This window comes from Carettochelys insculpta, chromosome 5 (genome assembly GCF_033958435.1).
Source record: "Carettochelys insculpta isolate YL-2023 chromosome 5, ASM3395843v1, whole genome shotgun sequence".
Taxonomy (NCBI): domain Eukaryota; kingdom Metazoa; phylum Chordata; order Testudines; family Carettochelyidae; genus Carettochelys; species Carettochelys insculpta.
Window position 1 is genome coordinate 127937835 of NC_134141.1, and position 12556 is coordinate 127950390.

At 45.5% G+C, this 12556-nt stretch overlaps 1 protein-coding gene across 6 annotated transcripts in view; it reads left to right on the forward strand.

Annotated features, from left to right (window-relative positions):
* The window catches only part of UNC13B (unc-13 homolog B), a 343577-nt gene that overhangs the window by 182888 nt on the left and 148133 nt on the right, over nt 1-12556 (forward strand). Inside the window, exon 1 of one of the 6 annotated variants that reach the window (XM_074995888.1) lies at nt 6114-8451. The exons of the other annotated variants lie outside the window; for them this stretch is intronic. Coding sequence (XP_074851989.1) covers nt 6114-8451 — 2338 coding nt within the window. Of the gene's footprint in view, nt 1-6113; nt 8452-12556 lie in introns of those variants that run through there. 6 annotated transcript variants of the gene reach the window in all.

Consider the following 12556-nt stretch of genomic DNA (forward strand, 5'->3'; position numbering starts at 1 on the left):
AGCTGTTCTCATGGCTTATAGTAAGAAGCAGAATTATTTCTAAAGAGGGGCTGCCCTGCATGATCAAATCATATCTCCCAATCACCTATCACATGGCTTTTCCCCTACTTCGTGTGCAGCATCTATCATTGTTTAACTTCGATTAGAAATACTATGGGCATATTCCCTCTTTGGTTCTTCTGTAAAGCACCACACACACCTTTTCTGTCACTTCAGCAGCAGTAACGGCCTCAGGTGAATGAGTATGCCGATTTATGTTCTCTCTGTTCACAATACCTTGTGCTACTGCCATGCACCACTCAGCAGGGTAACTTCTTAAAATAATTGCTATTACAACTCTAAATCAAATGGCAATTTCAATTACTTGTTGGAAAATGAAGTTTTGGAAGAGAAGAGGTGTTAGAAAAAGGCAAAGAACTATCAACTTGTTTCTCTCAAGTGCTGTCTAATCAAAACCCAAATCCGTTCTTGTCAATGAAAACGTAGCTTGCCCGTCACAAAAGATGATATTGTCAGCAGGGCTGCCTGTATCTTTTTACACCAATCAGCCAAGACCCAGTTGTTTTGGGTCCTTATTGAAATCTTTCAGCAATTAGTATATTTAAGAGATGCTGTAAAAATTCTCAGGAGGAGCAATGTTGCAGCATGCAGAAGAGCGCTGGGGAGAGGTTGCTATGGCAGCCTTAGCCGTGAGAGTCCTTGCTCTTGTTCATGTCAAAGCTGTGCACTTCCAAAGTGTCCTGCACTTCAGCTGGTATTCCCTCTCATCTGCTAATGAGAGACCTAATCAATTATTTTGTTTCATTGCTTTGCTTATTTACTTGTTAGAACAGGTAATTCAGGAAACAGATTCAAAAATGCTTAGTCAGATACTATGGCTAATGGTGCATTCCGTGGGAGCCCTCGTAGACAAAAGGCTGTTTCAAAATATTTTTGCTCTGCTCAAATTTGTTGCCCTCTTTTGGGCGCCTTCACTATGCCAGTGTTGCCTTGATCCTCTTTCATCACGTTGAGATAAGAGTCTCTTAGCTGTACCGGGGGACTTGTCAAGTCTTGTACCAGGCTTCTGAAAGCTTCTTGGTCAGATGAAGAGGGATCTGATGCGTCTTGGCCCATACCGCTAACGGACTACCAGCAGCAACAACTAAGCCCCATTCACTAGGACGACTTCTTTTGCCTGGATCCACTCAGTGCTGCTGGAGAAAGAAGGTGCACGGCTGCTTCCTTCACTCTGCACTATGCCCATGTGGTCGTTGACAGAGGGACTGTGTTGGGGTGACGTCACAGCCACAGCTCAGCACAAGCTGCAGCCAGCTATTCTTCCTTTGGGAAGAGCTAGAGTTATCGGAACCTGACTGAATGTGAAGCCCTCTTCTCTCCCCAGACATGAGTCCATCATTGCATCCGTTCCATTTTCTTCTCTGGACCTTTTATGCTCTTTTTTACCACTGCAGTTAGCTCAGTGCTTGCATTTCCCCATGCTACACGTGGCTCTCTTCTGAGACCAGTTCTATTCAATGCACTTATAAATGATCTGGAAAAATGAGTAAACAGTGAAGGGGGCAACATTTGCAGATGTTGCAAAACTACTCAAAATAGTTAAGTCCCAAGCAGCCCATGAAGACCTTCAAGAGGATCTGTCAAAACTGGGTGACTGAGTAACAGAACGGCTGCTGAAATGGAGTGTTATGCACATTGGAAAACAAAATCCCAACTACACATATAAAAGGATGGGGTCCATGAGACTCCTTAGGACGGGGATTCCCAACCTGTGGGTCAGGACCCAAATACGGGTTGCCATTAGATTTTCTAAGGGTCGCCGGCTGGGTAGCTCCGAGCTGCATGTGGCTCTTTAAGCAGCCATTTGCAGCTCCTACTGCTGCTCCTGCTCACTCCTCCAGCTCCCAGTCCCTGCCCTGCTGCATGGAAATGGAACTAAATATAATTGGTTTAACAGCTGGCAGGAGGGATCCGGCCATTAAACCAATTACACTGAGTCCCATTTCAGCACAGCAGGATAAGGAACTGCCTGTGCTGCAGGTGGAAGAAGGGAGTAGGAGGGGCGGGGGGAGCTGCATGGAGGAGGCAGTGACCCAGTGAGGGAACAGGGGCGGGGGCAGCAGTGTCACTTGTATATGGTAGGTGAGGGGGATGGTTTGGGGCTACGAGGGGTTTAAGCCTGGGGGTGGGGGTGAATCAAGATTTATAAACTTTTTTTCTTCCCAGGTTTTGAATTGCCTTGGGTCACAAAGTCTGGCTGAATTGCCAAAGTGGATCACCATCTTGAAAAGTCTGGGAACCCCTGCCTTAGAATATCTGCACTGAGAGAGTTCTGTGTTGCTTGCTCTGGACTGGTGTCTTTGGAGCTGCTGCAGGGCTAGTTACAGGGTCTGCTCTCGGCAGATGAGCATCAGAGGGGTAGCTGAGTTAGTCTGTACCTTCGAGAACAACAAGAAGTCCTGTGGCGCCTTATAGACTAACGGATATTTTGGAGCATAAACTTTTGTGGGCAAAAACCCACTGCATCAGATGCATGAGTGGAGGGTCCCAGAGGAGGGTTTAAATATATGGGCTCATGAAAAGGAGGGAGTCCCAGTCTCTGCATATGGTGCCTGCTCCTGGTCACTCCAGGGATCTGCTCTTTCCAGATCCAGTGCCTGCCTCCTGCTGCTCGCTACATGCCCTGTGACTGGGGATGCTCTGTCCTACAGCCAAGTCGCTACCCTCTTCCCCTCCTAGGATATCAGTCTTTCTGTACCAACAGCTTGAGGCATTCTTTCTATGCAGTGCCCCAAAGGTGTCATTTTTCCCACTGACTGGCAAGGGAACCCGGACCTGCCTGACACTCCAGGTTCCGGTCCAGGCACCCAATCTCTGCAACTGTGGCCTGTTTTCCCTCAGGACCTGTTTGCTCTTTCCCAGGACTCCTTCCTTCATCTCCTGGCTCTTCCTTCTCTGGGTGTTCCAGCTCAGACTTCCTCCTCTCAGGGAGCAAGTGCAGAATACTGAACTCTGGAGAGTGTCTTCTCACTCCCAGCATGTGCCTGTAGACTACTGCTCTGTGGCATCTTTGTTGCCCAGTTCCTGGCTTTATCTTAACCCTGCCTCCTTCCTTCAGAGCTGGTATTGTGGTCACCACTCCAGGCATAGCTCAGACCACCGGAGTCTGCTCACCTGCGCCCAACCTCACTTCCACTTCTCAGCCTCATTAACCCCTTCCAGGTTGGTGTGGGGCGCACACACCATCACAGTGGTCCACAACAGAAAAGCCACACATAATGAACTGCTGCTGTGCAGTGTATTGCAACAGTGTTCCAGTCATGGACAAATGGAGCTGAAAGCAAATTCCAGCTTTTATTAATTTTTGGTATCTAAAGGAGCAATCATTAAAGCACTGTAGCAGCGTAATAGCTGTGTGCAAAGGAGCACAATGTGGTGTGAATACCAAGCAGAGTGGGGGAGTTCTTGCAACACACACATTCTTGTCCCCATCATTAAAGAATAGGTTTACGCAACAAAAAATAGATGGCATTAACATCACTACTCGAGTGTGTAAGAAACCGCAACTTTTGTTCTGTTCCTTACTTTCTTCTGCCCCTAAGAAAGAGAAATGGACTTTCTATGCTTTAAATGTCTGACTGATGGAGAAATATAACCTGAACAGCCAATTGAGTAGTGAAAAAAACAAGCAAAAAAAATAAAACACCACCACTTTTTGTGGACTAAAACCTAAACACTTTCTTACGAGTAGCTCAAAGCATGTTTTCATAAGAAGAGAGCAAAGACATTCTGAAATGGGAGAAATGTGATCTTTCAGCATAGCTCTGACTAGCATGTTTGGAGGTGCATGTTACACTTTGGGATACTCTTGCTAGGAGTACCGCAGGGCTGCTCTCCGGGGGATGTTGGCTTTAGTATGTCTGCATGCTTGCCCTTAGAACAGCTCAGATTGAGATGCACGATGCAAGCAGCTGTCCCTGATGCTGCTCAGCCAAGCAGCATCAAAATGAAGCAAGGGAGATAGGCAGGCCTTGTTGTTGATTGAGTCATATTTGAGACTCATAACAGTTATGCCAAAAAACAGGTGAGCTTTGTGCTGAGCTCTCAGGATGGAGATCCAACGCCTGTGGAAAGCGGAGATGCTAAAGAGGAGGAGAAGCTCATGTCAACTCTCCCTTCCGCTGCTTTGACAGAAGAATTCTCGACTGCCCCCTCAGAGGAGCAGTTCCACCCTGTACCTCTTCCTTCTGAGGAACCGCAGCAGGAAGACTTTAGTAGATGAGACTTACAGAAGCTGGAACTGGACAGTGAGCTGCATCTCAATAAACTGCTCACTTCTGTTCATTCGCTGTGAAGCCCCGAGTGCTGGCCAGCGCTAGAGTCAGGATACCGGGCTAGACAGGCCATTGGTCTGTCCTCGTGTGGTCATTTCTGCGTTTAGCAATTCATATATGCAGGGCCAGAACAAAGGACCACCTAGCCAGTGTTCTGTCCTCTGACGCTGGCCAATCCCAGGTACCCCTGGGAGAATGAACAGAGTAGGCAATCATCAAGTGATCCCTCTCCTGTCGCTCATTCACAGCTTCTGGCAAACAGGCCAGGGACACTGTCCCTGCCCCCCGTCTAGTAGCCATTGATGGACCTACTCTTCATGCATTTATTCAGCTCCTTTTTCAGCCCTGTTACAGCCTTGGCCTACACAACATCCTTTGGCAAGGAGTTCCACAGGCTGAATGAAATGATCTAGGACCAACCATTTATTACAAAATGAGAGCTATTTATGATCACTCATTCCCAAGCAAGCCGTTCTACGGGCTGTCCTGATTAGAGCACATGCCTATGAGAGGTGAGATGGTCCCATAGTTAAGTCAGAAACATAGGTTCAGTTACCTGTTTGATCACAGATGTAGTGTGACCTTGGGCATGTCACACACTGCCTCAGTTCCCCTTCTATACCATATGGATGCTGAGCTACGCCAAGTTCTGTCTACATGGCAAGTTTTAGGGCTCCATGAATCTAATGCACGAATGGCAGTCCAGGATGCTCCGGAGGCCGCAGCAGTGTGTGCAGCAGAACTTCTTTTTGGTGCCCAGCTCCTACACTAAGGGAGGTCAGTCAAGAGCCTTAAACAGTTAACACAGTGTTCGTTTCACTTCCGTGGGAGGGTTTAATCCTGGAGTGACTCAGTGTAAAATCCGATGACGACACCACCCTGTCAGCTCAGTTAGTATGTAAGCAGTACATGGCATATAGTCAGTGTCGGTTCACTTGGAATCCTCTACGCATTGAGCATTCCTGTAGGGTGAAGTTTTTGTTTTAATCTTTGTTATTGAAATAATTAACGTGTTACGGTCCCCAAACCATCATCCAGTCTCTGCTGCTGCATTATATCAATCTGTGATTCCTCTGGGCTTGCTGATGCGGAGCAATTTAAACTTGAGCATGCCTCTCTTTGAAGTGAGAAGCGTGAAGATGGTGGATTCAGTGGGGAGGGCCTCCTGCAGAGAGAGAATCCTTGATATTTATAAGGGCAGGATTTTGTGTTCAGAAGGTGTAGCTACACAGAAGGGGGAGCTTGTGGGACTTGCAGTCCTAGCAGTAAAACGGGGAAGCTCACATATTGCCTGGCAAGAGAGGCTGAGGTTTTATTTTCTTTTGTTTAGGTTTTCTTACCCGGTTGTTGAATGGAAGGGGAGAGAGGGTTGTTTTAATGAAGAATGCCTGAGATAGAACTGGGAGTAAGAGCAATATGGTAGGACAATGTGAAAGTGTAGATATTCTTTCTGTCTGGTTTTATGTGGATGCTGCTTTTTATTCTATGCTTAAACTACCTTGTATTTTCTGACCAGAATGCAATATTTTCCCTCTTTTGGTAGCTGCTTCGTGAAAGACTAAACCCTCCATGTGAGAGTGTAGGCAATGATTGATGTATACTTGTGCTGCTGTATATCACTGTGGAGAAACCCCAGTGCAGCTGCTGCTGCTGTTTGCTAGCAATAGACTGAAAAGGCCAGAACATGAGATTCCTCTTCTGCACTGAAAATCTATTGTAAAAACTCTTGGCCAGGAAGCTATCCAAGAACAGAGGTTCCACTTGTGTCTGAGGGAAAAAATGAAGAGACTTCTGCAAGGCCAAGTAAATGAGCTCTCAGTGAGTCAGAGTCACCAGCTTTCCCCAGGAGAAATTGAAACAGATATGTATGTTTGTGGGATAAAGAGGAAATCCACAAGCTCTGAATTTTCTACAATTGGAGTGGGCTTTTCTCAGGACAGGAGAAATGGTACTGGGGAAGTGAGCAACCTCTGTGTTGGTGAGGTAGAACTTAACTGGGATGGCTGTGTAAAAATCCCATGCTCCCTTCAACAGAATCAGCAAGACTTAGAGAGACTTTCATCTGAGGGTACTATGCAGCCTGTCTGCCCGAGAAAGGGTGTAATAGCTGAAGGGCAGGACCTCTCTACTCTTAGTATTACTATGAGTTGGCGAGAGAGCACTGAGAATGAAAATAACCTTCCGGCATACAATAGTCACAACCTTCCATCCAGAGACCGTTCGGCAGATGTGATTGAGTATATTGTTAAAGAGCTGCAGGGGATAAGCCGCATCCAGACAGAGATTGCAGAACTCCGGCAGCACCTCACCTTGATAAAAGGCTCTGTGGATGAAGTCTCCAGTTGCGTGGACACAGTTTTGAGTGAGATAGAAGGCTTACAGGGCAGTTCTGCTTCCAAACCCTTCCGTGTTGCACCCACCAGAGAGACAGGCAGAGCTGGACACAAGGAAGACCCAGTGTTATATTTTTATGGTATCCCAGAGCAAGATGGTGAAAACACCACGGAGCGCATATGCAGCTTCTTGTCTGAGTACCACTGCTTCAATGGTATCCAGTTCAGTAAGTACATAAAAGATGCTTATAGGTTAAACACAGCTGCAGGCAAACAATTAATACCAAGACCAGCAATTGTGAAACTTGCAAACCCTGAGCAAAGAGATTTAATTTTACAGAAGTCTATCCTTTTGCAAAGCACAGGGGTCAGGATTGTTGCTAGTGAGGAGCAAAGCCAACAGGCTAGCCAAAGTTGCTGCCAATCTGACCCACGGTCATTACTGCAACCTGGCCTGAAGAAAAATCACTGGAGCTCTCGGAACAATGCTGAAGAGGTTCAAAGAACTGGTGGCAGTGGGCATCTTCATGCCAAATCTTACCAGGTTAGGTACAAAAACACAAGCAGAAAAACACAGTGTCTGGAGGGGAGAGCAGGGTTTACTCAAAAGTCAGCCTTAGCTAAGAAAAGTAACTTGAGCTCTGAACTTGAGGTAAAAATGGAGCACGGTTCACAAATCGTAAACTGTGGTGAACCAACTCCACAAAACAGTGACTCTTCTGTGGCCATTCTCCATGGTTCCAACACACATCCGCAAACTCATCAGGTGGCTTGTGTACCCAAAACAGGTGAAGGAAATACCTGCCGTTCCCCAGAGACATCAGATCACTCCAGCCGTATACGTGCTTTATGTGATGGAGGAGAACTTGGGCTTGACACTGCAAATGCGACCGACTGCTCTTCCCCTTTAGAGGGGGGCAAGGCAGAGGGGATCACTAAAGGAGAAAATGAATTGGACTCTCACACCATGGTTGAGTTCCTCAGCACAGAGCAACTAAATCTCCTCTTGGAAGATCCGTCTACAGGTGCTACAACAGTAAGCAGTGTCCACACACTGGATAAACTAGCTGATAGTAGTGATACTTTGAAAGATATGGTCCAGATAGATCTCAATGACCAAGATCAAACTGACCAGGTCTTTAGGGATGTCTTAGAAAATTCACAGTATTTTCTTGACCATTCCCAGGATAACATTGACCTTGTGGATATGAAGTTTTATACTAATAAACTTGGGAAAGCTATTAATCATTTTAGGTCTGCTCTACAGGTGGTGTTTCACAAGCTAGAGACCAGTGACTCTGCAGTCCTCCTGGAAGATGATACCAGCTTCCAAATGGAACATGATGGCAGACTTATGCTGAGTGGTTCAGGTGCCTGTAGTAGCTCTGATAACTTTACAGAAAGCCTCCCTAGTCAGTCTTCCGAGAGCCAGGCCAACACATCTGCGAACAGTGAAGCTGCACCTCAAATGCCCTTTGATCCTAGCAGTCTTCCTGCTCCTCATGAGTCACCGGTCCCTAGCTTGGTGTGTTCTGACTCAGAGATGTATGCTGGACAGTCCCTGCCTTCAGGTGAGACAGGGACAGATGCTAGTTCTCTGTCTGAGCAAACAAAGGAATACAGACCCATGAGCCTTGACAAGGTGTGTGCAGAGACTATCTATTTGAACAAGTGCATCAACAACTTCAAAAATGTTTTGAGGGAAAAAAGACAAATGCGCAGGAGACTTTTAAAGGACCTAGTGCAAGAAGCAAATTCCATTTCAACTGAGGAAATGAATTCAGGTATATTTAAAAGTTGTTTTAACTTTTTTTCTGAAGTCTAATATCACTATAGCTGAATGTGTAATATTTAACTCAGTGGCGGGATAACGTCTTAAAATACTTCTTTATATATGATTCATACATGGTTGCAGGTACAAACTACATATGATTTAAAAACATAAAATAGTCTTACTTACAGCAGCCTCATTAATAAATAAAATAAGCTGAAGAAAGCTTTACCAATTAGGTGCTGGTTTATAGCATTAGCTGACCTTTTGTAATCCACAGTCAGCATGGCTTTTGAGCAAGCTCACACCTGCATGGAGTAGGATGGACAGGGCTGAACTCCTGACTGGGGTGTTGATGAAAATCGGCTCACATGCCACTCTTGGCACCTGTGCCGGAAGTTGCAGACCCCTGGGCTGGAGGAAGCAAAGAGGCTCTAGTCTGTCTCAGACTTTGGCTTCGTAGACAACTTTTAGATATCTCCGCAGCTTCCTGCCTCAGTTTCTGTAGGTGTAAAATGGGGATAAAGCAGCACAGAAATGATGTAAAATCAATCAGTGTTTGCACAGTGCTTTGAATATGAAAAGGAGATCCAACTTGTAAAATTATTACAGTTGCTGTGATACATGATAATTAGTATGTGTTCTTGGGGCAGGAGTTTTGAGGTAGGTGTGGCCATGGGCAAAGGAAGTGATGCTGGGAAGAAAACAGATGTTGGGAGGAGCAGACTTGTGAAAAATAGTCTGGAACGTGAGGGCAAAGCTTGACGTTGGTGTGGAAATGAAGAGAAAACTATTGAAGTGTCGGTGGGTGAGATCGGAACAGGAGAATGGGAGAGCTGGGTTTAGTCCCAGTGTTTTGGGTAGCCGGGAGCAGGATGATGATAATGAAAGTAGGTCACATTGCTTTGCAGTAGGTGAAGTGAGAGGAGAGAATGAAGGTTATGGCCAAGGTCTTAGAAGGAGGGCAGAAGAAAGTTAATCTTAAAATCTCTTCCATTAAAATGGGATTGATCTGCTGTTTGTTTTCTCAGGAGATGTTACACCAGGGAAGAAGGGAGCTGCCTTCAGGTTCTGTGGTGCTCAGTCTTCACGAGGTTTAACTTATTATAGATTTCCAAGTCGAACTCTGCCTTTCAAGGTCACTGTACTCAGACTGCAGTGAAATCGGCCTTGTCAACTCACGCAGTCTGTTGGCATCTTACTTGAAAAATGCGTCTCTGCTTTCCAGTGTTTATAAGTGACTGGATCAGCTCTGCAGGTGACCTAATCCCTTCGGCCTGCCTGCCTCTAAGCAACTCTGACCTCCAAATAGTTGTTTATATCTTAGTTTTCAAGTTTAGTTAAGATGTTTAATAGAGACATCTGGCAATTATGTAATGGAGGCACAGAAATAACCAGGAAGGTAATAAATGTGTGTTTTGGTAAAGGTATCACTGAAGTAAAGGTTTAAATTACTTGCAGTTGTACCCAAATGCAGGTTACATGAATAACTTAGAACTTGACAGATTTATCTAAATAGCAATTGGGTTGCAGTTAAACTTGGAGCAAAAGGAATATCCTTTGGCACATTGAGGAAACAGTCAATTCGGTCAGTTGGATGGAGTCCTTGAGTAAGGGTTGAATTGATGGCTGCAGGGCTAGGGAGGAATAGCTCAGTGGTTAGAGCATTGGCCTTTTAAACCCAGGGTTGAGAGCTCCGTCCTTGGGGGATTTTCGAGGGTCTGCGGCTGCTGGTTAGATTTTAAAAAAAAAAAAGCCTGTCAGGTGGTGGTAAGTCCTGCACTGAGGGCGGGGGACTGGACTCAATGACCTGTCAAGGGTCCTTCCAGTTCTGTGATGTGATATGATGACTGGTGATGGAGGGCCAGTAGCATTGTCTTTTATTTAGGGTATCTGATGTTTCCTACAAATGACTTTCTCAGTTTGACTGAAGTTTTCCATGCTAGGTGCCTGCCTGAGGCTGTTTTTTTTTTTTTCCAATTTAAGCCCAAACAATTCAGCCTCTTCCAAGAGCAAGCCTAGTGGAAAATACGTTTTGCCCACTTCAGGGCCTGGTGCTTTTTCTCCCCATGCTTTGCAAGCTGTCCAGGGGGTGCCCTTTGGGCCTGGGGAAGTCTCTGTTTCCATCTACATTTAAAGACAATCTGTTAAACAGCAACAACAAAAACCTGTTCAAATTTGGCCAGTTTCTAGGTCCTTGGAAAAACTTGAGTTCCACATGCTCAGTAGAGGAGGGTCGTATGTTAGTGGTTGCATTCCCCAGGATTTTCACTGCTGAGGGCTGTGCCAGGTCCAATCTGGACTCCTGGGCTTAGAGCAGGGAGACACTCCCTGTGGTGGGCCCAGGCAGCGCGGAGGAGGAAGCTACCTAATCGGAGCAGTGAAGAGGCGAGAGATTGGCCTGTATGATGGGGTGGGTGGGATGGGGTGGGGCGAGTATAGGTTGGCATAAGGAGCACCTGGTTGGGCCAGGTGATTGAACTGAGAAGCACTGGGGTAAGGGATGGCGGTAAGGTGAGCCAGAACCGAGGTGGGGACAGGGTGCAGGGGAGAACTGTGAATGGCTGTTCAAGGAGAGTGGGACTGGAATATGGTGATAGGGCTGGGAAGGAGATGGGGTTAATACTGGGGAGAGAGCTGGCTGAAGAGTATTTGTGAAATCCCCTGGCAGTCTCTTTCTATTGTAGGTTCACATAATTACGATTTAACCTAGCTTGAATACGTTGCTGCTTATTTGCACCATTGTGTCTTCATTGTGTGATCATGTCAGATCCTTTTCTCACTCGATACCTGTCTCCGTCAGCGCACAAGATGACAAATGAATATTTTGGCTTTTGTTTTCTTATTGCCTTTCATTGTGTGTCCCTAGGCCTTATTTGCTGCATCTTATTAAAACCCTGTTCCAAAGATAGAATTATTAATTTCCCCTTGGGCTTTTCTGTGGCATGCATCACTATCGTGTCTGAAGGTTTACGAACATTAATCTGTCTCCACCACACCCATGTGAGATGAGGTGTCAGGCCCAAGTTAAGGATGGGTAACTGTGAAAAGTTGGGTGTAAATGAATCAACTAGCAGCACGCAGGCATAGAGCAGGAACAACACTTTTTTTCCCCTGAAAAAGGTAGATTTGAGATCAGATTCATGAATGTTTCATTTGTAGCATGGCGGGAAGTGACAGGAGAAAAACATTTTTGTTTTGGCACCTTTGTAGCAAAACATTAAGTTTTATAGCTTGAAATCCCTTTTCATTTCAGATGTTATGCAGCTAAATTTTTTAATAGAAAAACTTAGAAGAGCTGAGTGGAGACAGTGTCTTTTGGGGTGCTTGTAGCTTTTTGTTTGGTTCAAAACACTTCTTGAAACTTCTTTGGTTCACTGAAAACATTTAGAACATTTTGTTTTGGGTAGACCCCAAACTGTATTTTTTTTTTTTTTAAATTTGTTTGGCCAAACACCAAAAATGAGGGAGGGGAAGATGAAAGATTATTTGGCCAAGTCTCCAAGGGAGTCTGTGATAGAGACAGAGAGAAAATCCGGTATTCCAAATGGGCAGACAGTTATCTTAACCATCAAACCATTCTTTCTCTTCCCTCAGTCCCCTGTCTTTGTCATTACATATTTCTCCTTCTGTGGCAAAGGGGGCAGGGCCCTCCAGACAATGGCCACCCTTTGCTGCACACCTTGTGTTCATCCCCCAAATCTGGTCCCTTCTGTGTACTGAATGAGGCATGGATCCTGTAGAAAAATAGCTTGTGATCGTGTAATTAGAGGCTGTGTCATAATGCAGCTTTAGTTCTAGAATTAACTAACTTTTGAGTGCTTGTGTTTGCAACCTTTAATAAGGTTCTTTCTATGTGTGTGAAGTACATACTGTAGTTCTCCGCTCTGCAGCCCAGTAAGAGCAAGAAGTTAGTCCAGCTATTAGATATGGTTATTCCACTTTGTTTAGCTATCTAAGCAGATCAGCTGAGATGCTTGAAAGTGGTGCAGTGTCTTCATACTTCTAGCTGCATAATACACTTTGTGGCAACCAGGATCAATCCTGAAAGCTGGGGTGGTTATACTGTACTGATGAGGTATGTTACTGTGGATTGCCCGTGAAGATCCTAAGTTTTT